The 22,606-nt window shown below is 68.5% G+C and overlaps 1 protein-coding gene across 1 annotated transcript; it reads right to left on the reverse strand.

Moving 5' to 3' along the window:
• Positions 1 to 8,375: 8,375 nt before the first annotated feature.
• FGFRL1 (fibroblast growth factor receptor like 1) lies at positions 8,376 to 21,612 on the reverse strand. Its single transcript, XM_027103986.1, has 7 exons — positions 21,544 to 21,612; positions 20,888 to 20,979; positions 11,804 to 12,076; positions 10,567 to 10,647; positions 10,176 to 10,460; positions 9,742 to 10,095; positions 8,376 to 9,647 (listed from the first exon to the last, which is right to left on the reverse strand). Exons 2-7 carry the CDS (start codon positions 20,961 to 20,963, stop codon positions 9,205 to 9,207), a joined length of 1,512 nt encoding a protein of 503 aa, XP_026959787.1. The 5' UTR covers positions 20,964 to 20,979; positions 21,544 to 21,612; the 3' UTR covers positions 8,376 to 9,204.
• Positions 21,613 to 22,606: the final 994 nt, after the last annotated feature.

Raw genomic sequence — 22,606 nt, forward strand, 5'->3', positions numbered from 1 at the left:
TGGTGACACCCCGTGCGCCCACAGCCTTCCCACTCTGGGTGGGCTTCAGGCCCCAGGCCGTCTCAGAGGGTCCAGCACCCGGACCTGAGCCGCGTTGGGGGATCACCGCAGGTGTTCCTGCCAGGCGACCTGGAAGCTGCTGTGCCTCTGGTGGGACCCGAGGCCGGCACCTGCTTTGGTGTCTGGACTGGTGCGATCTCTGCCTGCGAGCATCAAAGCTGGGCCCCGCCGGGTGCCCCACCGGGCAGAGTCAGCCCTTCCCAGGGGAGATACTGATCTCGGAGCAACAAAGGGGCCTCAGGGGTCACCTTTCAGCCTCCACACAGGCTAAGGAGAGGCTGAAATGCATCCGAGATGGAGACATCAGGCAGCCTGGGCCCCCAGCCCGCTGAGCCCCACTGGGGCTGGCCTGCCCTGGAGACGCCAAGGGAGACCCCACCAGGCAGTCTCACAAACAAGGCTCCCGGCGGTCCTCTGGCCTCACACCTCCTGCCCCAGGCCCCTCTAGGAAGGGTGCATGGAGTGAAGGCACATTTGAGGGAGGGGACGGAAGGGGTCCCAAGCCTCTCACACCCATACGCACACTTGCACGTGTGCACATACACACAAGTGTGCACGCGCTCCCACCAGGGCCCAGGCTGCCTGGACAATGCTCCAGGCCCAGAGCACGACCCCCGGGGGGGAAGGGAGAAGCTTGGCTGCTTCAAGAATGGGCCACAGACCCTTCGGTCACGTCCAGGAGGCTCTAGGGAGCGGCGAAGTGCAGGGTGGGGTGTGGGCCAGCCCCCCAGCTGGACAGACCCCGCCTCCCCCCATCCACCCTCGGCCAGGGAAGACACGGGCGCTTGTCAGCGGCCAGGAGAGGAGAGAGGAGGGAGAGTGGAGGGAGGCCACGGACGGGGGCCGGCCGCAGCCTGGAGCAGCGGCTGCCTGGGGCCTGTGCTCCGGCCACGGCCCTCTGCAGTGGCCAAGCATTCGGGGTGCAGGGGTGGGGCCGCGGCCAGGCCTTCCTGAGGTGGGCGTGCAGGGTGCAGAGCGGTGTGGGCCTCCAGGTCCAGGCCACTGGGACCTCCAGCTCCTCTGCTGGGCCCGTCCCTGGCGTCCGCGGGGCCCTGGCGGCGAGGGCTGCTGGCTGGCGCTCCCCTCATTTCCTCTTGGCCCGAAGGCTCCAGGCGGCCGCGGGAACAAAGGGTGGATTGTGCCTCGTTCTGGGCCCGCTCCCCGCCCGGCTGCTGCCCCTGCAAGGCCCCATGGGCGACGCTTGTGTCTGTAGCCAAGCAAGGCTCCTCCGACCACGCTGCGAGGGCTCAGCGAGCGGGCGGCCGCGGGCACCGGCCGCGGCCCGGGAGCCTGGGAGCCTGTCCCAAGCCCAGCTGGCCCGCCACCCGCCCTGCCGGCCTCCCTGAGTCCAGCGGCAGCAGCCAGGCGGTCTCAGCTGTGCCCGCCCCTCACCTTCTCCTGTGCAGACGCTTCCTGTCACCAGCGCACGGCTCTCCAGCCCCGGCCCCTGCCCAGCCCAGGCCCCCCACGTCCTGTGACTCTCACCACCACCCATCTGCCCCACTGGAGCAGAGGCAGACACCCCCTGCTGTCCGTCCAGCCAGGCCTCCCCGTCACTGGGCATCTGGGGATGCCCAACGCTCAGGGCTGGCTTCTGGGGGGCCACGGGGGCCAGGCCCCTCAGTTTCCAAGTGGGCAGAAAGGAAGCAGAGGAACTGTGCCCGACGTCCTGCGTCCAGCACCCCTCCGGCAAACATTTAATGAGCGCTGCCGTGTGCACATGTGGGCCCCAGAACCCCAGCCCTCCGCAGCCTACAGATGGGGACGGTGGCAGGGCGCAGACAGTCTGAGGCCAACGCCATCCCGTTTGCCCGTCGGGCCCAGGGTCCTGTGGCGGCAGACCTCCTAGCAGGTGGTCCAGTCCCTGCCCGGCCGGCACCCACACCCGGGAGACGCTGGTGGACACAGGGATGTCCGCAAGGCCTCCCCCAGAGCAGCCGGGGCCGGCGGGCCGCTCAGAGCAGCGCTTCAACCAGGGGAGACCGGAGGTGCTGGGCTTAGGCAGGCAGAGGGGGGCCAATGTCCTCCCCACCAGAAACGGGGCCGAGCCGGGGCCTGGGGTCCCGGCGCGACGCCCACCCCGTGGAGCCCTGCCCCCAGAAGACGCCCAGAGGCCTCGGCTTGGGGCATCCCGTGTCCCCTTCCTCCCTCCCTCCTCCCCCACCCCCACTGTTGGTTTAGCTCCCGCCGCTGCTGTCAAAGGAGCTTTGTGGCCGCGAGTGGAGCCGGTGCCCATGGTCTTGGAGGGGCTCCAGGAACGAACAGCGGAGGACGGCTTTTGGAAGAAACTGAAAAAAAAATAAGAGGAAAAAGTTGTGAAGGAAGAAGGAATTTGCCTCTGCTGAGCCCGGTGCCGCCCCAGCCCTCCCTGGGCCTGGGTCCAGGCTGAGGTCCTGCCCCCCCCCCCCCCCCCCCCGCCAGGGCCATTCCGTGCTCAGGCCTGAGCTCACCTCCTACCCAGGCAGGCCCCAAAGGCTCCCACCAGCCCCTGAGCCAGGTCCTCTCGTCCAGGCCACAGACGAGGAGACTGAGGGTCAGAGTAGCTGGGTATCTGCCTAGGGTCTCATGACACAGAGAGGCTGCTGGCCCGAGAAGACGGCCTGTGCACGCTGGGTGGGAGGTGCTGCCGGGCGCTTTCAGGCTGCACAGAGCGCGGTGAGGGTTGAGGCTGGGGTCCTGGCTCCCTGCCTCCCAGGGCCCTAAGAGGATAGGGTGGTCACCCCCGGACTCTCACCTTCCTGTCCCCAGGCCCTGGCAGTTGACCGCAAGCCACACTTTCTGCCAGTGGCTGGGCCACACGAGCAGTCCTGGAGGCTGGCCGTGACTCCCCTGTGATCCGGGGGGCAGGGGGGCAGGGGGGTGTGGCCACCAAGAGCTCACTGCCCCTCGCTCATCAGGTCCTGCGTAAAGCTGGGTGGCCCTGGCGTTGCTGGGAGCGTAAAGCCATCCCAAACCAGGTCCCCACGGCGTGCCGGAGGGGGGGCTTCAGCAGGGAGTGGGCAGCGTCAGCGCTGCCCTGGGCTGGCGGGCTTCGTGAAAAGGCCACTGGGATAGCATTGGGGCAGAACTAGGGAGGGCCTGGGGGGATGAGGCAGCGGCCCCAAGCGAGAGTCCAGGGACCCACTGACGGGGGCTGCCAGTTTTCCAGGAAGCTCAGGAGTCTGTGAGCTGGGGGAAGAGACAGCGTCAGTGCGGGGCCTCCCCACCAAAACCCACCTGCACTGCCTGCCGTCAGGGTGGACGCTGCTGGGGGACGGCTGCTGCTTTCCAGCAAAGACCCCCACCCACTGGCCTTGCCCAACCCCAGCACGGAGCCCCCAGACCCTGGGGACCCCGCAGAGGCAGATGGAGCCTCTGGGGGTCTGCAGTCCTGGCACCAGGGCCCAGATACCCACTGCCTGTCCTGTTCTCGCGGGCTGTGCTCTCCGCCAGGGTCTCTCTAGGGCCCAGGGATGGCATTTGGGGACATGAGGTGGACAGCTCGGCCTTCCCTTCAAAGGCAGCGAGTCATCCCAACCAGACCCTCTCCATCCCCCACCCGTGACTCAGGATAAGCGGCCCCGCCCCTCTGGCCAGCTGTTGGCAGCTGTCACCACCTGCCGGCCCGGGGCCAGATGCCCCACGGCTGTGGAGCGAGCGGGGGTGGGGCATACAGCTGTCTGGGTGCTGGGTGTCTTGCCCCGCCCACGCCCTTACCGAGCTGCTGGACCTTTCATGGATCCCCCCACCCCATCCTGGGATCAAGTGTGTGTCTGCGCCCAGCCACCATGGGGCGGGGGGGACCTCTGGTCCTAACCTGAGGCTGCCCCATGCAGCCAGGCCAGCCCGCGCTCCCCCCCCAGGGCTCGTCTGGGTGGCTGGCGGGGCCCTCAGAACCGCACTGCTCATGGTTCCGGCTCAGCTTCCCTGGGGTCTGGAAGGTGCGGGGGGGCGGGGGGGAACGTGGGGCAGCGCAGCCTCTGGGGCTGGACACCCGCGGCCCAGGAGACACGAGGGAGCCAGTCCCCGAGCTCTGCACCCAGATCAAGGAAGGAGGGGCCGTGCGTATCTCAGCCCGAGACCCCCTGCCGCTTGCGTTGGCCACCAGCCTGACCCAAGCACTCTGCCTTGTCACCCCAGACGAGTGCCAGAGACAAGAGCCCCGGAAAGGAGCCAGCCTGCACCCTGAGGAGGAGTGCGCTGAGGAACCCCGACCCGGGGCCTCGTTCTGCCCCGAGCTGGTGCAGGCTGGGTGCTGGCAAAGCACCCTCCCCCCCGGCTCCCCAGGCTGCCCAGGGTGCCAAGGTGGGGGCATGAGATGCCGGGCCTGGTCGTCAGTAGCCTTGTGGTGGATGGGCACACCCAGCTGGGGCCAGTGCAAGTCCTGTGTCAGCGGCTTCCACGCCTCAAGTCAGCGGTGCCAGCGGTGCGGGCCGCTGACTGGGGTGCCACTTGCCGCAGGGTCTGGGCTGGGCTGCTCGGCAGACACTGGGGGGTGGGCTCTTGAGCCCACCGGGCATGACCCCAGGTGACCCCAGGCAACACTGCCAGAAAAAGGCGTCGGAAGCTGCTGACCCAGGGCTCCATTGGGTGCCACCCCCTGGGGGGTCTCCACAGGAGAAGACCCTTGGGAGGCAGATCCCACCTCCAGGGCCCTACATTCCCAGGTCTGGGGACCCTTGCAATCTCCCACCTGGGGTCACTGACGCGTGCTGGCCTGAATGGGAGGTCGACCCTCCCTTCCACAGACGGCGGCAGTCGAGGGCTCAGGGTGACTGGGCCGGGGAAGCACCGGCTTGTGGAGGTCTCTGAGCCAAGGCAGGACCGGAGAGGGCTCAGCGGGGCAGCCCCTGGGTGGGGCTGGCAGGATGGGGGTTGAATCTGGGGAAGGAATGCACGGACCTCCACAGGGCTCCCAGGAGAGGCCCTGGCCCTCAGCTCCCCTGACGCCTGGCCCATCTTGTGAGGGCCCTGAGCCCAGCCAGGCCTGGGCGGTTGAACAGGACGGGCACCCGGCACCGGGCGAGGTCAGCACGGGGCACAGAGGGAGCCCCAGCTGCCGGGCCCGCCCCCTGCCCTGCCCAGTCCCCGCCCCTCCCCGTGCTGGGCCCGCCCCCTGCCCTGCCCAATCCCCGCCCCTCCCCCTGATCAGCAGCCTCCGTCCCTGCCCACCAGATGCAGCAGGGACGTGCCAGGTGCTGGTGCCAGGCATGGGGTGGAGGCTGCTTCCCAGCCCAGCCAGGGGGCCCGGCCCCCACACAAGCTTGACCCTGTGGGAGTCCCCTGTCTCCGTACCCCACCTTGCAGCAGCCCGCCTCACAGGCCCGTGTGTCCCAGGGCAGTCCAGCCCACGCCCTGGGTCTGGGCAAGGTGCGCCGGGGGCGCTCACCTTTCGGCCCCTCGGGTCCCAGCCCCTCCATGCCACCTCAGGCCCCGCAGCAGGTCCAGGGCCCTGCAAGCCCCAAGCAGCGCCACCCGGGGGGCTGGGAGAGCCTGGCTGGCGCCTGCAGGTCCTTAACCCCATGCCCCGAGTCCCAGGTTGAGTCTGTGCTGGTCCCGACCCCACGTCCTATGTTCCTGTCCCTTTTCCTGTGTCCTACATCCTGCGTTCCTGTCCCAGGTCCCCTGGCCTGGCCCCCAGACGAGGCTCTGATCCCCTGCCCGGCCCTCCCAACCCCAGGTCCACGGGCTGTGGTGGCCCCACGTCCCCTCATCTTCAGCTCCTGTCACATCGCCTGGTCCCTGGACATCAGCCTCAGCCCCCCCCACCCCGGGACAGCTGCAGAAGACTCTCGGCCACCCCTCTGAAGCCAGGAGGGCTGGGCTGCGGGGCTTGGGGGTGGGGAGGGAGCGGTCACACCCGAGGGTGTCAGAGCCTGGGCCGCCATTTCAGGCTCACCAGGCTTCAAGGGGACCAGCTTATCACAGCCCAGATCAGAGGGAAGATGCTGGCCTGGGGCTCCTCCCTCCTGGCACCCACCCACCCAGCACCCACCCTCCCCACCACCCAGCACCCACCACCCAGCACCCACCACTACCCAGCACCCACCACCCAGGACCCCCACCACCCAGCACCCCCACCATGGACATCAGGAGTTTCGGCCCAAATGGCTCTCAGAAGCCCCAACAGCACGAGCCATTAGTGGCTGTGAAATCAGATCAAGACATTGACCCCAGCCCGGCCTGGGAGTCCCTCTGAGACACAGCTGGATCCCCCTCCGCTCCCTTGAGACTGGGGGCCCCCACTCCCACCCCACAGGGAGCCCCACAGAGCTGAGCACGGGAGGCATTTCTGTTCCTGTTGGGGGTCCTGGTAGCATCACGGGTGGCTGTGCACTGGTCTTTCTGCCTGTGGCCAAGGGCACGTTAGGGCCTGGCCTTGGTGTTTGTGGAGGGGCAACTGTGGCAAGAGAAGCCAGGGCGCGGTGCCTCAGAACACAGGAGGTGAAGCCCTGCCGCGGTGCCCCTCCTCGTGCCACTCCGGGCTCCCCCGCTCTGGAGCCCAAAGACTCTTCTCTCAGCCTGCTCTGCCACCTGGCCCCGCCTGCCGCCTGGCCCCGCCCACTCGCGCTCCCATTGGCTCCGCCCAGGCACAATCTGGGAGCCCCCAAGGGGGGCGGGGCGCCAGGGAGAGGGAAGGAAGAGGGGGTGTTGGGCAGAGGGAGTGGGGCCGGTCAGTTGGAGGCCCAATGAGCAGACGTCTGTCCTGGTGGGCTTCGTGGTGGCCGGGCAGCCCCAAGAGGATGGGTCTGTCTGGTCGCCCAGACCCCCCGCCCAGCCAGGCGCCCTAACATGTCCACAGAACGACCAGCGCATCAGCAGCCCTCGCTCCTGAAAGGGCACTGGGGGATGGGCCCGGAGCCACTGGTCTCGCGAGAACCAGGACCCGGGCCCCGATGGGCCTGTCGGGGCCCGTCAGGTCATTAGCCCCGCAGGCTTCCCTGGGGCAGATGACGAGGGTGGTCCCCACGTGAGCCCAGGTGGACAGCACTGTCCCTCAGGCCAAAAGGGCACAGGGCTGGGAGTGGCAGAGTCTCCTTTGAGGTTCTGGGGGACTGTACCCTCAGGGGTGCTGGCAGGGGGCAGCTCATCCCCTGTGACCCAAAGATGGCCCACAGCCTGAGGTCTCCCCACTGCCCAGCGTCTACCCTCTCCCCACCCTTCCCCGCTCAGACTGAAACCCAACCAGGCGTCGGATGCAGCCTGTCCCGTCTGGGGAACATCTGTTCGGTCACCAGCTGCGGGCTGCCTGCAGCCCACACTACTCCCCTGGCCACTGCAGCCCGGCTCCCCACAGCCAGCCAGGCCCTAGGTCTCCCGCGGTGTCCACTCTAGGTGGTCTCCATCACCAGGCCAGAGCTTGGTCACTGCCCACGGAGTCAGGACCACCCCAGCGGGGCTTACCTCAGAGCTAGCCCCTGCCTCCTAAGAGACGGGAGTGGGGTCCACCCTGGGAAGCCAAAGAATGGGGGGAGATTGAGAAGGACAGGGGATCCCATCCTGCACTGCATGGGGGTCCCAGCAGAGGAGGGGCAAGGGGACTGGGGACTGAGCCCTGGGAGACGAGAGCAGAGGGAGGTGACCCAGCCCGGAGCTGGGGAGGAGGCGGGGGCAGACGGCAGCTCACTGCCGAGGCACGGGGGAGGGGAGACTCGGCCCCAGCCGTGGGCCCAGCACTGCCTGGTCAGGATGGCGGGCATCCCGACGGGCAGGTCAGGCAGGGCCTGGGCTTGTCTCCTGAAGCACTGAGAGCCAGCGGCTCAGCCTCGCCCCTCCTGCCGCTCTTCGGACATGCTGCGCCGGGGCCTTTGCTAGAATCACACCAGCTCTTAGTGCCTTTCTTAAGATGCTCCAGAACCTCTGGGCCAGGGGAAACCCAACCCCTGCCTGCTGGCTGGGTGAGGAGAGCGAGGCCACGGTTGCACACCCAGGGTGGACGGTGCCCTGCAGGCAACTGGCCCTAGCCCACCTCCCCACCAAGGCCACGCAGGGAACCCCAGAATGTGGGACGGGAGAAACACGGGCCCTGCACTGAGGGCTGGGGGACCACACCAGTACAGAGAGGGGGGCCCCCCGCGCCAGATGTGCAGGACTCTGGCTGGCCAAGGAGGCGCGTGCAGGTGAGTGGGGAAGAGTCCTCCGGCTCAGAGCGCTGATGGCGGGCCCTGGGGACCCTCAGGCCTCGGCCCCCGAGCCTAAGGCCTGGTGATGGGGTTCCTGAGCGCTCCCCCATCCGTCCTATAAACAGGCACACGGGCGCACACAGATGCAGACACAGGAAGATATAAACAGGCACACGGGCACACACAGATGCAGACACAGAAAGAAACACCAGCTTAGAGGAAAGGATGCACATTTTCTTGTTTAACAAAATAAATTAAATATACGAAGCTTCAGCTCAAACTCTATATAAAATTACAGAGGCCTGGGGCCGCCACGGGGAGTGGGGCAATGGATGCCCGGCTCCGAGGTGGACATCCAGTGTGGCCAAAAGGCCAGGTGGGTCCTGGGCCTCAGGAGAGGCCAAGTCTCTGTGGCCCAGCCCTCCTTTCATCATTATTAATATTATTATCTTAATTTCTTAAATATAAATATCAAGGGCCCCTTCTCTCTGGCAGTGGGACGGGAGGCACCCCCAGCCAGCTCCGGCCTCTCAGGACGGAGCCTAGGGCTGCTCCGCCCGACCCCCCTGCCCAGGGCACTGGTGGACTCCTGGACACCCAGGACAGGTGGTGGCAAAAATAGCCTGGGCAGGGACACAGGCGGGCAGGCGTAGGGAAGGGGTCGGAGTTTTTGGTTTGCAAAGCCAGGGTGCCTCTCAGATCTCCTGCCAGGCCGGGGTGGGGGGGTGACCATGGCCCCCATGAAATCCTTATCATGGGGCCAAGGGATTCCTTCATGAGCTAGCCCATCGCTACATGCGCACTGCAGAGTTACAATACAGACCTTCCCAAAGGCTTCTTAGTCTGAGAGTGTGTGTGTGTGTGTGTGTGTGTGTATGTGTAATTCTGTGTGTGTGTCCAGAGGTATGTCATGCATGTGTGTGCGTCCAGGTGTGTGTGTGTCTCACGTGGGGCGCCTCGCACCCGCAGTCCATCTTCCTCTGTGGCCTCGCCCCAAGCCTGCGCGGCTGGCCGGACCTCCGCAAGCCCACCCCGAGGCAGCCTAGCACTGGTAGTGGATGTGTTGATGCTGGTGGACTTTACCCTCCACGTGCGAATGCGTGTGTGAGTGCGTGTGCGTGTGCGTGTCCGTGTAGAGTTTGGGGTAAAGCTTGGGGCCGGCGGCTGAGCCCGGGCCCAGCAGGTGCTGGGGGGCCGCCGGGGGCCCGAGTTCCTCACACAGCCCCACACCGGGGCCGGCACCGAGGGTGGGGGGTGCCGGCAGGTCCTTGTCCCCGCCGCGGTCGCGGGCCGTCGCGGGCGGGCGATGTGCAGGCACCGGAGGGGCGGGCGCGGGGGCGCATGGCTTCTTCTTGGTCTGGCAGAGCCACAGGAGCACGGTGCCCAGGATGAACACGGCGCCGGCTGGGATGCCGATGACCACTGGCCACGGCAGGCTGGTGGTGGAGGACGAGGGGGCCACGGGCGGCCCTGGCGGCTTGGGGTCTGCAGGAGAAACCGAGGAGGGGGCGGGGAGGGGAGCGTCACGTGTGGGCGTGGCCCGGGCGGGGCGGGGCGGGGCAGGGCGGGGCCCACGCACCGGGCAGCACGGTCAGGAAGGCGCTGCGAAAGCTGTAGCCCATGGTGTTGGCGCCCAGGCAGATGTACATGCCCGCGTCGTCCTGGCGCGCGCGAGTGATGAGCAGCTTGTTGAGGTAGGAGCCGTCGGGCCGCGACCACACGTCACCCGTGGGCAGCACCACGAACTTCTGGCCGCCCACGTCGATGGTGGAGTTGTAGCGGCCCTCGGCGCCATACTCCACGCGCTTCAGCCACTGGATCACGGGCTTCACGTCGCTGCGCACTTTGCACTGGAAGGATGTCGTGCCTCCGAAGTCCACCGTCGTGTTCACGGGGTGCGTGCCCGTGAGGACAGGCTTGGAGCGCGTCCGCTCTGCGCAGGGACGTGCGTTGGGCACAGGACCCAGGCGCCAGCCCGCCCCCCCCGGCCCCGCCCCCGGCCCCGGCACTCACGGATCACGTCCACCTTGTAGGTGGCGTTGATGGCGCCCGCGCGGTTCGACACGCGGCACGTGTACTTGCCGCTGTCCTCGGGGCGCAGGTTCTTCAGGCTCAGGGTCCACTTCTTCTTCCTGTGCTCACCAGCCTCCGGGCGCGTCAAGGCCTGGTCATCCTTCATCCACATGATGTCGGGCCGTGGGTGCCCACTGGCCACGCACTTGAGCCGCACGGAGCTGCCCACGGGCCGCGCAATCACCCGGCGCCTCATCTTGGAGGGCTGCGTGAAGCGGGGCCGGGCTGCGCGGGGCGCAGGGGAGGGGGCGGGGCACAGAAGTCAGCGGGCACTGGGGGGAGGCACAGCCCCGCCCCCCACCAAGATGACGGCGTCTGTCCCTCTGCTCACCCCACTGCTTGCTGGCTGGGTCTTCCTGGCCCCCGGAAGAGCCGTCGTGCCCCGGGCTCTCCCTTCCTGGACTGGTGTCATCTGCAGAGGGGAGGGTGCATGAGAGGGGCCTCGGCAGCCCCTGTAAGACCCCAGGACTGGCTCCCGGGCCCCAGCCTCAGGCCCAGCTGGGAAAGCTCTAGAAACGCCAACAGGAGGCCATGGGTGCACACCCACGTCTCAGAATCCCAGAGACAGCTGGGCCGGAGCCGCCCACCCGGCGCACTCCCTGGGTGCAGGTGACCCCGACAGGCGTGGGTGGGACGGAGATCTGGCTCCCCCACCCTGGCTCCGGGGGGTCTGCAGGGCCGGGGGGAGGTGGCGACCAGGCCCAGCCGGCAGCTGCAGTAACCCTAGCCCACATCAAGGGGCCGAGGGCTTGGTGAGCTGACATGGCTCGCATACCGCCTGGTCGTCCTGCCCTTTGAAAGGACGCTGGGGGGGACACCCACAGTATTCCCATTCCACAGCCCAGAGAAGGCCTGTGGGGCCTGGGGGGGGGCGGCGTGCTGAGGAATGCCCCCCCCGCAGTGACAGCCGCCGCCTCCACGGCCCAGGACCAAGGCCAGGCGCTCGGACCCCACCCCGGAACCCAGTGGAGGGGTGCGTGGGTCAGGCTCCTCCTTTGTGCTGCCAGGGAACCTGCCCCGAGGGACCCGCCCGGGAGCCCAGGGGGAGGGCGAGGCGCCAGCGCCTGGTACCAGCGAGTGGAGGGCGTGTTCCTGGGGGCGCCGCCCAGTCCCCAAGCCCGGGCCCCAGAGGCAGAGAACAGAAGGCCCTTCCTTCCCAGCGGCCCCTCTGAACTCCGAAACCTGAGCCTCAAAGTCATGGCTGACGCCAAGGCCGCCGGCCCGCCTGCCCCACCAGGCTGCCCTTCAGTGGGACCACCACCTGGGGCCCCCATACCCACCCCTGCCGCCCCCCTCAGCCAGCCCTGGCCCCCAGGTCAGCAGAACTTTGGGGGACAAGGGGTCGGGAGGAAGGGGGACCCCAAGGTGAGGCCTGAGGGGGCGGGGCCCGGCCTGGGGGTGGTGTCCTGGGCTCAGAGGCCGGGAGGGGAGCAGGGCGGCTCTGGTCCCGGGGGCAGTGGGCCGAGCTCATGCAGGGTGAGGGTGGGCACAGAGGGAGGGTCTGCCTCCCTGCCCGAGCTGACTAGGCGCGAACAGCAAGGCCCCGCCCTGGCACGGCCAGCACTGACCCATCACGATGAGGGTGTAGTTGACGCTGAGGCTGCCGAAACCGTTGGTGGCCTTGCACACGTAGGCGCCGGCGTCCTCCCGTTCCACCTCCTTCACCTTCAGCCCCTGGGGCAGCACGCGGAAGCGGCTCCAGCCGCCGTGGATTGTCCGGCCATCCTTGGTCCACATGGTCAGTGGCGGCGGGTCGCCCTCCACGGGGCACTGCAGCCGCACAGTGCGGCCTAGCCGGGCCACCTGCCGCGGGACTACCTTGTCCGCCATCCTCGGGGGGCCTGTGGGGGTCAGAGGGCTCGCTCAGGGAGGAGGGGACCAGCAGGTGGTCGGTCGGGGCCAAGGCAGGTGTGGGCACTGGAGCCAGGCGAGGGCTGTCCCTGCTGGGCCCCCACCCCGGGACTCCACCCAGATACGCCTACCCAGCTCCCAGACCACAGGAGGCGGCGTTCACCCAGGGCCCACTGCGCTCCCGCACGGGAGCCGGGATGCGGCTCGCCCAGGACGCACGTCCGCAGGCGAGCGAGGGCGGCCCCCACCGCCTCCCTGCAGGCACCCCATCTGTTTGTGTGTGCACGTGCGAGCATCCCTGCGTCTGGTGGCCCATGTCTGTGCCTGTGTGTACATGGGCGGCACCAAACCAGGTCTGCCTGCCTGGACAAGAGCCTCCCTGCTGCCAGCCAGGCCACACCAGGTCACCAAGGCCCTGGAGTCAGAGGGCAAGCAGCTGGGCCTCCCAGCCCTGGGTGACCACTATCTGCCCTGGGAGAAGCCTGCGTCCCGGGCTGAGGCCGTGGTGCCCTTCACCAGCGGGAAGAAACCCATCCCCGTCCCCACCGGCCCGGGGCCACCCAGGGACAATGGGGATGACAGGCCTAGAGGGCGCGAGAGACGGGCCAGCTGGGAAGGACGCTGCGGACATCAGAAGGCTATGGAGCGATCTCCTGGTGGACCTTCAGTCCACTCCTGCCGTGCCCCCGTGCCTGACGCCCTGAGCTGGGGCTGGTGTGCAGCCCCTACACCACGGGAGGACCGCGAGGGTGGAGGGCTCTTACATGGTCACGGACGGCCCCCCCGGACCAGGAGAGGCAGCCACGGGCACCCGGCTGCCCTTCCCAGGGGCTTGGCTGGGCCTGGCTCCCAGGACTCCGCCCACCAGCCACTGGAAGGGGCACCCACCCCACACGGCAGCCACTCCAGGCCGTGAAGGCCACGCCCCGAGCCCTGGCCGCACGGAGGTGCCGGGGGCGTGGCTGCGCTGAGACGCTGGGCCCGGGGCCTGAGAGCGGCATGTGTTTTTAATAACCAGCTGGTGTTTCTTCAACGTGCAGTCGCCGCTGATTCTGTTGCCGCCTCACAGCCAAAGTGCTCCTGCGGGTCCCCCAGAGACTAGCGCCCAGGGACCCTCACAGAGCACGGGCCCCCATCGCCTCCGCCTGGGGTGCGGACGGAGGGTAGGGGGCCATCCCCGTTGGGATGCAGGGAGCTGACAGCCCAGGGCTCAGCTTCTCTGGGGCCCCAGGTGGGGAGGGGGTCCCAGGGGACTGGGGTGTGAGGGACACAGAGACACTAGGCACCTTCCCTCTACAGCCTCCCCCCTCCACATCCTGCCCCATTCGGGTGGCCCCACCCCCTCCACGCAGCCCCTGGACAGTGGGCCATGCCAGAGGTACCAGCCAGCCAGCCAGCCCTCTGGCTTCCCCTGATACCCGCCTCTCCCTAATCACTCACTTGTCTCCAGGGCCCCCCAGGCACCTACCCAGCTCGCAGTGGGAGAGGCTTCAGGGCCCCCAGACAAGTGGACCTTCTGAGGCCCCCCAGGCCGCCCAGGGTCCGGGCCTCATTCCCAGGCAGACCCTGTCCACCACCTGTCACTGCCTGAAATTCCACCATTCACAGGGGCCTCCCAGGCTGCAGGACAAAAGGGCACCCCCCAGCCCTTCCCGGGCTGACACCTGGGTGCGAGCATCACACGCACAAGCACAGGCACACGGACCCACACACGTCCACACGGACACACGCGATGGCCCGGATAGCACGCGGGGAGGACGGTGCCCGCGCGAGGAACAGCATCGCTCCCTGCTGGGGCTCCGCCTGTCCCAGTGGCATCGTGGGGGCACCGCTGGCGGCTGGTTCAACACCCCCGACTCCCGAAGGAGCCCGCTTCAGTGGCAGAGAACGCGCCCGCCTGACAGTGCGGGCCCTCCCTCTCCCCACCCGCCAGAGGAGACCATGTTGGGGGGCACCTACTGGGTGGCAGGGACGCCACCCTCGGTCCTGCGGAGTGGAGGGACAGGGCCAAGTGACCGCCAGATGGGCCGGAAGTGTGGCCCCGTGGGCCGGCCTGTGAGCAGTGAGGGGGACGAGGCAGCGCCCGTCCAGAGGCCCCGGCTGGAGCCAGCCTTGTCCTAAAGCAAACAGCCCTCCTCCCCTCTGTGGCCAGCCTCACCCCTCCCCACCCCCACCTGGGCTCCGGGGGACCCTGCCCCCCACCCCAGCTTCTGCGAGAGACCCCCCAGCAGGCTCACCAGCGGGAGGCCTGGCCCCCCAGATTCCTGGGAATTCTGGCCGCCAGCACGGCTGCTGCAGCTCTATATTTAGCCTGGGAAACACAAGCCCTGCTGTTCCACCTGGACAAGGCCTCCCGCCCCTCAGCCACAGGGAAACTGAGGCCTGAGCTGGAGACCCGCAGGCCCCTGGAGGGCGTGTGGGTGGGGGCAGCCGACGCAGCCTTAGTGCCTTCCCCGTGAGCGCCTCCTCCAGGAAGCCCCAACCCTGCACCCACCCGCAGTCACGGCCCTAGGAGGCTGCGGGCACAGGCAGGATGTACACGGCGCAGGCATGGCAGACACGGGGCAAAGGCAGGCTGGGGCCGGGTCTCACCCCAAGAGGGGGGCTGAACGTCAAGGTAACGGGCAGGGAAGGTGTCGCCCCTTCCTCTCCTCCATCCTCCTCCACCCTCAGCTGTGAAAACATGGTCAGGAATGGGGATACTGGGGGGGATGGGGGGCAGCCGCTCCGGGCGCCCCACAAACCCAGCTTGGATTCCCAGCCGCCATCCAGAGCTGCTGTCACACACAGACCCTGTCACACCGACCCCCAGGTGCACACCCCAACAGTGGGCGCAGACTCCCTGCCACACACACCCCACCTCTGAGCGCTCCAGACGCCCAGGCCCACAGCCCCTCCCCCTGCCTGGCCAGAAGCACCGCTTTCCCCCGTTTAGTATAACAAGACCCGGCTGCAACCCCAGCTGATAGCCCTCCTGCCCCGGGGCCCAGGGAGGCAAAGGTGCTGGCAGGAACAGAGAAGGGACCCCCAGCTGTGGCCCACCCCATGCCCACCCCCCCGTACCCCCAAGCCGTCTTCACAGGCCCTCGGGGCCGCCCCGAAGCTCAGCACCCCACACCTCACCGCCCCGCGGCCTCCGCGCAGCCTGGCGCACCTTCCCGACACCCCCTCCTCCCTCCCCGCCCCCAGGGGCACTCCATCTGGACCCACGCTGCCGCTCTGTTCACGCCGTGGCAGGGGTGAGAGGGTTCCCAAGTGTCGGGCTGCACCCCTCCCCACCGCCCGGGGTGTTCTGTGGGCCCTGGCTTGCTGACCCCAAGCTCCCTTCAAGAGGGGCCGGGCCAGACGTCGCCCCTCTCCCAGGGCCCACGTGGCAGAGACCAGCAGGGGCCACAGAGGCACCCCGTGAAGCCGCAAACACAGCTGAGGTTGAGGGTGCATGCAGCACCGGCCGGCTCGTCAGGGCAGCTCTGTCCCCCACAAGCCCTGCAAAGCCCCAGAAATTTCCAGCCTGGAAGGAATTCTCTGGCAGGGGGCGGGGGAGGTGGGGGGAGCATCGGGCTAACCAGCATGGGCCTGGCCGTGGGGTGAGGGCGCCCAGCCAGGAGCCACCGTCCTGCTGTGCAGGACAAGCTAAGTGAGAGGCGTGGGGAGGGGCGCTGGGCCCTGGCTGGGGGGCCGGAAGGGGGCAGGTCCACCCGGGCTGCCTGGGTACCTGACGCCAGACAGGGCAAGTAGGCACTCTCTGGGGGGAGCGGGCGCCCACAGTGGGGACCGGGTGCAGCAGGGTGAGCTGGGAAGGCCGCAGGGCCAGCACCCTCCCCAAGAAGGCGAGGCCTGGGGGGGAAGGACAGGAACACCCCAGGGCGGGGGCACAGGTGAGGCCCACCCCAGGGCTGCCACGAGGGGGGCAGGCTCGGCACACGTGCACACCCACACTCGCATACAGGCTCCCGGTCAACAGCCGGCCCAGGGCGGCCCCGGGGGCTGGACCCACGGGATCTGTGGTGGAACTGGTAGGACCCGCAGGACAGGTGGTTGCCCCAGAAACCAGGCCATTCTGGGCGTGGCAAAGGGACGGCCTGACCCACCGAGCAAGCCGCCGGGAGCGTCCCCTCCACCGGCTGCCCAGCCGCGCACCAGGGGGCTGGCAGACCGGGGGCCTCCAGGTCTGTCCTCTTCTCTGGAGGCCCCCAGATGGACCTCCAGTGGCCCCCCAGCTTCAGGCCTCCTCCGCCTAACCCTCACCACCCCCAGGACCGACAAGTGAGGCCCAGAGCATCACCCTGACAGGGCCACTTCCCTGGGGGGGGGGACCCATGTGAGCTGCCTACGGGACAGTGACCAGAAAGCACCCAGACCCACCGCCGGGCCTCCCTCAGCTGGACACCGGGCAGCCCCGTCGGGTGTCCAGATCTCACTAGGCCCACCAGACTCAACGCTGTCTCACCCCGACCCTGCCCACCCCGCCATCCACCCCCACCTCACCAACGTCACTTGACCCAGACCCTCCCCCAGCTGCCAAAGGACCGAGAAGGCCCTTGTCCAGTGAGGCCTCCCACACCTGCCGGCACCGGACCCAGAGCACAGGGTAACGCGCCGCAGGGCCCAGACCACCCCAGGGGCCCCGCCCCAGGGGGCCCCGATCCAGGTACCAGAGTCACCTCAGAGGGGAGACGAGGACATTTTCCTGAGCCTGGAGCCCCTGGGCGTTTAAGCAGAACCTCGAGGGTGAGGGCGATGGCTACGGCAGCAGAAGACCCAACGCACCCAGCAGCCTGGCCTGCGCGACCCCAGGCCAGAGCCCCTGCGTCCCACCCATACCTGCTCCACGACAGCCCACGCCCACGGCGGGCTTCTTGAGGCCAGGACTGAGGCCATGGGGCCTGAGCAGGCCGGCCCAGACTAGGCGCCCCCAGGCCCCCAGAGGCCACGGGGCAGGCCACCTGGCCCTCAAGGCGCACATGCTGTGTCGGGCTGAGCTCCAGAGTCAGCCCCAGTCCCCGCCGGAACCCGGACAGGCTGCTGCACGAGTGCAGAGGGCAGCCCCGAAGCCACTGGCAGTGGCCCTGGACCAGGAGAGCGCGCTCCGCAGGCCCCGGCTCCTCCAGGGCTCAGGATCATGGGAGCCAGAGGGGGTCCCTCCGCCCCGCCTGCTGCCCCAGGTCCCGTTATTCACTCTTCAGCCACTCAACAGCGCACAGCTTGTGTAAATCTCTCATGAAATAAACTCCCCGGCAGGAAGAAAAGCAATTGTGTTTCCTGCCAAGATGGGAAACCCTGGATTTCAGCAGCCCTTAGGCTGGAGCAACTCCTGCAGTGCCTCAGGGACAGCTCCTAGAAACCCCACCCTGGGCCAGTTCTCCTCAAGGCGGCCGTCTGCGCTGGATGGGGGGGTAGGCACCTACCCCACCCCCTGCCTGCCTCCAGGCCCCGCCCCCAGCCACTCAGTTGGGGCACAGGGTGTGGATGGAGGCCCCGGGACTCCTCGCTGGAGCCAGGAAGGCTGGCCACAATGTCCTGGTGGAAAAGCCCCCAGGACACCCCCTCAGCTGACCAGCCTCTCGGCCCAGCCCTTCCCCACTCAAGGCCCCTACCCCACTACACCAAGGCACCCGCGTCCACTGGATGTCCACTCTGGCCCCGGTGAGCTGCTCACCTCTGCCCACGACATCCCCCCAGCTGGAGGCCTGTCCTTGCCTACCCTGACCAGCACCCACCTCTCCTTCCAAGTCCCGGGGTGACGCCCACGCCTCTGCGTTCCACCTCCCTCCAGTGGACCCCGGGCTGCGACCCCACCTGAGGTAGCCCAGGTGGCCCCTGCTCTCCTGGGCCCCGAGAGGAGCGAGGCTGGGACTGACCAGGAGCGCCTGGTGGCCACCACTAGGAAGAGCGGGTGATGGGCAAGGTAGGTGGGGCCACACTGGCTGCAGCGCCGCTGAGGTCTGGGGACGGTGGCATGGGCGCGGACACGCTTTCCTTGCACACGCTGCCCCGCCGACGGAGGCTGCCACCTGGACGCACCAGGGCTGCAGTCACCAGGCGAGGCACAGCGTGGGGCAAAGGAAGCCAGCGTGGACGGCCACACAGCGGGGAGGCGGCCACAGCCCGTCCCCCCGGCACGTCAGCGAGCCCGAGCCGCCCAGGTGATCGGAGGCTGAGGCTGCTGCCGGGGAAAACCAACATGTACCACGTTAGGGCCGCGGAGCCGGGCGGGAGCCGGGGGCCCACTGATCCCCCCACAATGGAGACAGAGGCTGCGGGCAGCCCAAGCTCAGCCTGGCCCAGCCAAAGGCCACTTTGTTCGGCTCCCTCCTCCCCCCAGAGGAGGCAGTGATTTATTTTCCCTTCCAGGAGTGGGGCCCAAGACAAGACGTAAATGGGGCCGCTGGCCCACATCCCCAGCTCGCAGAGCCTGGGCCGGGCTCCCACAAGTCCACCTCAGCCCTGGCCGCACACTGGCCAGCACGGCCTGCAGGGACCTAGAGGGGAGGAGAAGGCCCCCTGCAGCCTGGCCAGAGGCCGAGGTCAGACAACGCACATGCACACGCCACAGCCGCCCTGACGGCCACATGCTTCGCCAACGACTCACACACCCCAGCAGACCCTTCGCGCCACAGCCCCAAGGCAGGGCAGCTCCAAGTCCTCTCCATCCCGCGGGAGATAGGGCACCCGGCACACCGGCCAGGTCCAGGGGACAGGGCGGGGCCTCCAGGGCTGGCTGCTCAGAGACCGTCCACTGCACCGCCATCCTCAGAGGAGTTCACACGCGGCACCTCTCAGAAAACCCTGAAATGACTTCTTCCAAAGTAATTTGTAAAAGGCATTTCATTCGGAACCTCTCAGAGCTCCCACTGTGAGAAATAAAATGGAAATGGAGAAAGCCAACCTCTTTTTTCAAATTTGAAAAAAGAAAAAAAACAAACAGTTTAAGACAAACCCACCAAGATTGTGAAACTTTGGGAAAAGGGGAACTTTAAAAATATGATTGGAGTCTAGAAATGTACCGATTCCAGAAATTGTGACACCACGGGGAAAACGGCTTTCAAAAAACCACCCAAACTCTGTCTGCACTGGTTTGTCAGCCTAAGAAGGTCCACGCTCAGCCTCTTCACTCGCCAAGTGGGAAGGGCCTGCAGCGACTCTGCCCTCCAGTCCAGGCCTGGTGGAGAAGCCAGCACAATTCAGGAAGAGCACTGACCCCGCACCCCCAAAACCACAGAGGCCCTTGCCCTTGGAAAAGGGCTCCCACCCCTCTACTGCCGCCAAGGCCCTCACCATGCAGCCCAAGGCCTCAGCCAACGGGCACAGAGCAGGGTGTGGTCCCTCTGGGACCCCTCGGTGCCGAGGCAGGCCCTACCGCCCACTGCCATCCACGGCCCGCTGCCACCCGCCACTCCACCTCCGGCTCCAGCCAACGACCAGGCCAGGCCAGTGGCCTCCAGAGCCTCCCTGGCCAAGTGGCCGGAGGACAGGCAGGTGCGTGGATAGGGGAGTGCAAGCAGATAAAAGAGCAATCAGAGTCCAGGCCGCTGGCCACTGGCGGAGGGGGGCCTTGCCGGGCATGACCTGAGTGTCCGCAGTACCCTGGACACTGCCCGTCCCAGCCACGCCTGGGCAGCCCCCACCCTCAAGCGAGCCAGCCAGTCCCCGGCGGGGCAGGCGGGGCCGCGGGGGTGGGGTGGGTACTGTGGCATGAGGCCCACCTGGGCCGCCGCCCGCCACCCCACACCCGAACGTGGCCATATAAGGCCAGGTTGGTCTCAGTGCGCCCGCTGGGCGGCAGCGGCGCGGGGGGAGGGGTGCGAAGCCTCAGAGGACTGGTAGACAGGGCAAGGACGATCCTGAGTGGTCAACACACCCAAAGGGCTGGCCTGGCCGCAGGTCCCGCCTAGCTGAGGGAGGCCAGCACTGAGCATGGCGGTGGGAGTCTGCGGGCACGCGTCACCCGTCAGCCGAGGACGCCCCTTGCTGGGGCTGGTTGCGGGGGTAGGGGTCCCTCCGGAGGCATCTGGGCCTGCCCGCTTGCACAGCAGGTGTGTGAGCCCACGTCCAGACCCTGGTGTGGTGCACACCGAGAGACGTAGTGTGTAGCTGGAAGTAGGTGGTCTCAGGGTCTGCATTAAGACAGGCCCCGACCCTCCACCATGCAGTGACCCCGTGCACTGGGCACTCAGTCTCCCAGCCCCCACCCTGTACCTTCCCAGAGATAGGCAGGCCTAGGGCACAGGGCTGGGTCATTAGTCCCAGAGGCCAAGAATGTCCCCACTGTCCCCACACCCAACCCTGGCCACCAGGGGGATCTCTACAGGTTCCCAGGGGCCTAATTGGGTCCAATGTGGCCAAACAGCCCATCACTCATGAATCCGCCGTGAGCAGCTGCCCGCAACTGCAGGGATGTGTGTGTGGATGTGTGCGTATGTCCTGAGGGGAACTGGGGCCAGAGCCCACCCGGCCAGCAAGCGTGGGGCCCCACGGATGAGCTGGGGGTGCCCTGAGAGTGAGGGGTAACCCTGTGGGAGAGCTGGAGGGACCTCATGGATGAGATGGGGATGCCCCATAGGTGAGGGGTGCCCCACAGGTAGCTGGGGAGCCACGTGAGTGAGGGAGGGCCGCGGGTGAGCTGCAGTGTCCCATGGGTGCACTGGGGCTCCCCGCGGGTGAAGGGCGGGCAGAGCCGGGCCAGCAGGGGCGGGGCGCAGGCACACGCGCCAGGCGGGCACTGTGGCAGGGTTCAGGGCCGGAGGGAAAGGGGCGGCGCTGGCGGAGGCCGGGGCGCCGGGCTGGGCGCCAGCACTCACCTCGGGCGGCGGTGGCCGGCGGGAGGGCCCCCAGGAGCAGCAGCAGCGGCAGCACCAACGCGGGGCTCGGCGTCATCTCGGCCAGTGCGGACCTGGGGTGTATTCGGAGGCCGGTCACTGCGTGGGGGTGGGGGTCGCCCCGCCCCCCGCCTTGGGCCCCGGAGCCGCCCGCACCCCAGCCCTGGGTCGCGGGGACCGGGGTGCGGGCCGCCCCGCCTTCCCTGCCGCGCTCCGGGCGGAGGAAGCGGCGGCGGGGGAACCGTGGTTATCAAAGGCAGACAAAGGGTTTACACTAATTACCGACCTCCCCCGCCCCCCCTCCAAACACCGTCTGGATTCCTGGCTCTTGTAACTCGGGCCCTGCCCGCGGGACACACAACACCGGCGGCCCCGCAGATAATCGCCTGCGCCATTAGCGGACAAATTTGCGTTGGGGGGGGGCCCACGTGGGGTACAGGGGCGGGGGCGGGGCACTGGCAGGACCTCGGGCCAGGCGGGAGCGGCGGCGGCGCGTGCCGGTGCCGGCGGCTCCCCACCGCAGAGCGGGAACCCGGACGCTCTCAGCCCGGGCCCCCGCCCCCGGCCCCGGCCCCCGGCCCTCCCGAGTCGGCCCGCCCAGTCTGCCCCGGGGATCGCGGGCGCGCGGAGGGGCTCACCTCGGCGGTGCTCGCGGGCGGCGGGGCTCAGGGCCGGGCCCGCGGGGCGCGCTGCGCGGTCATCGCCGCCCCGGGCGCCGCACCCCGCCGCCCCGCGCCCCCGGGCCCGGCCTCGGGACGGGGCGGCGCTACCTGGGCGCGGGCGGCTCGGGTCGGGGCCGGGGCGGGGGCCGGGGGCTGGGGCCTGGGGGCGGGGCGGGCGTCGGGGTCGGTCCGGGGGCCGGGGCCGGGGTCCCGGGGCGGCGGGGCGTGGGGCCCGGGGCGCCGCGCCGCGAGGCGTCCTTCCCTGCGGGGCTTTGTCAACTCTCCCGGAGCGAGCGCCGAGCCCGCCGCGCGCCCCGCCCCGACACAACTTCCTGCCAATCGGCACGCCGAGGCCGCCGCGTCCCGCCCCCTTGTCCCGCCCATCTCCCCGCCCCTCACCCCGCCCCGCGCCCGAACTTTTCGCCAATCGGCGTGCGCGCCCTCCCCGCCCGCCTGGCTCCCCGCCTTAACCCTCGCGGTGCGGGCGGCCCGCGGGCGGGTCGGCTCCCCGGGGCGCGGCCCCGCCCCCGCCCCGCCCCGCCCCGGCCGGCCCCTGGCCCAGCCACGCCCCCGCACGGCCCGCCCCTAGCCCCGCCCCCAGCCTGTTCCCACCCTCCCCAGCCAGGTCCAACACACCGCGCCCCCTCACGGCCATCCGCCTAGCCCCGCCCAGGCCCAGCCCAGCTTTGCGCACCTCCAGGTCCCGCGGCGTCCACCTCACAGCTGCACCCGTTGGCGCCCGTGTTGGAGCACACAACTTCAGGCCACCAACACCCCGCGCACCTCCAGAGCTGGCCCTGATGGAGCCCCAGCTGGGCCGTCAGGGCTCCGAGGTCTGAGCCCCCGGTTGTCGTGGGAACGGAGGGGAGATCCAAGACCCCGCTCTGGCCCCAAGAGACTCCAGGGTGGGCCAAGTCGCAGGTGATGTGGGGTACTGAGGTCCTGTGCAGATGAAGAAACGCAGGCACAGAGAGGTCAGGTAATTTACCCAAGATTTCCCAGGCGGCACTTGGCATGCCCAGGACTGGAACCGCACGCT

This window comes from Aethalodelphis obliquidens, unplaced genomic scaffold, assembly GCF_003676395.1.
Source record: "Aethalodelphis obliquidens isolate GAN/ISIS:26980383/991018 unplaced genomic scaffold, ASM367639v1 scaffold6, whole genome shotgun sequence".
NCBI lineage: Eukaryota > Metazoa > Chordata > Mammalia > Artiodactyla > Delphinidae > Aethalodelphis > Aethalodelphis obliquidens.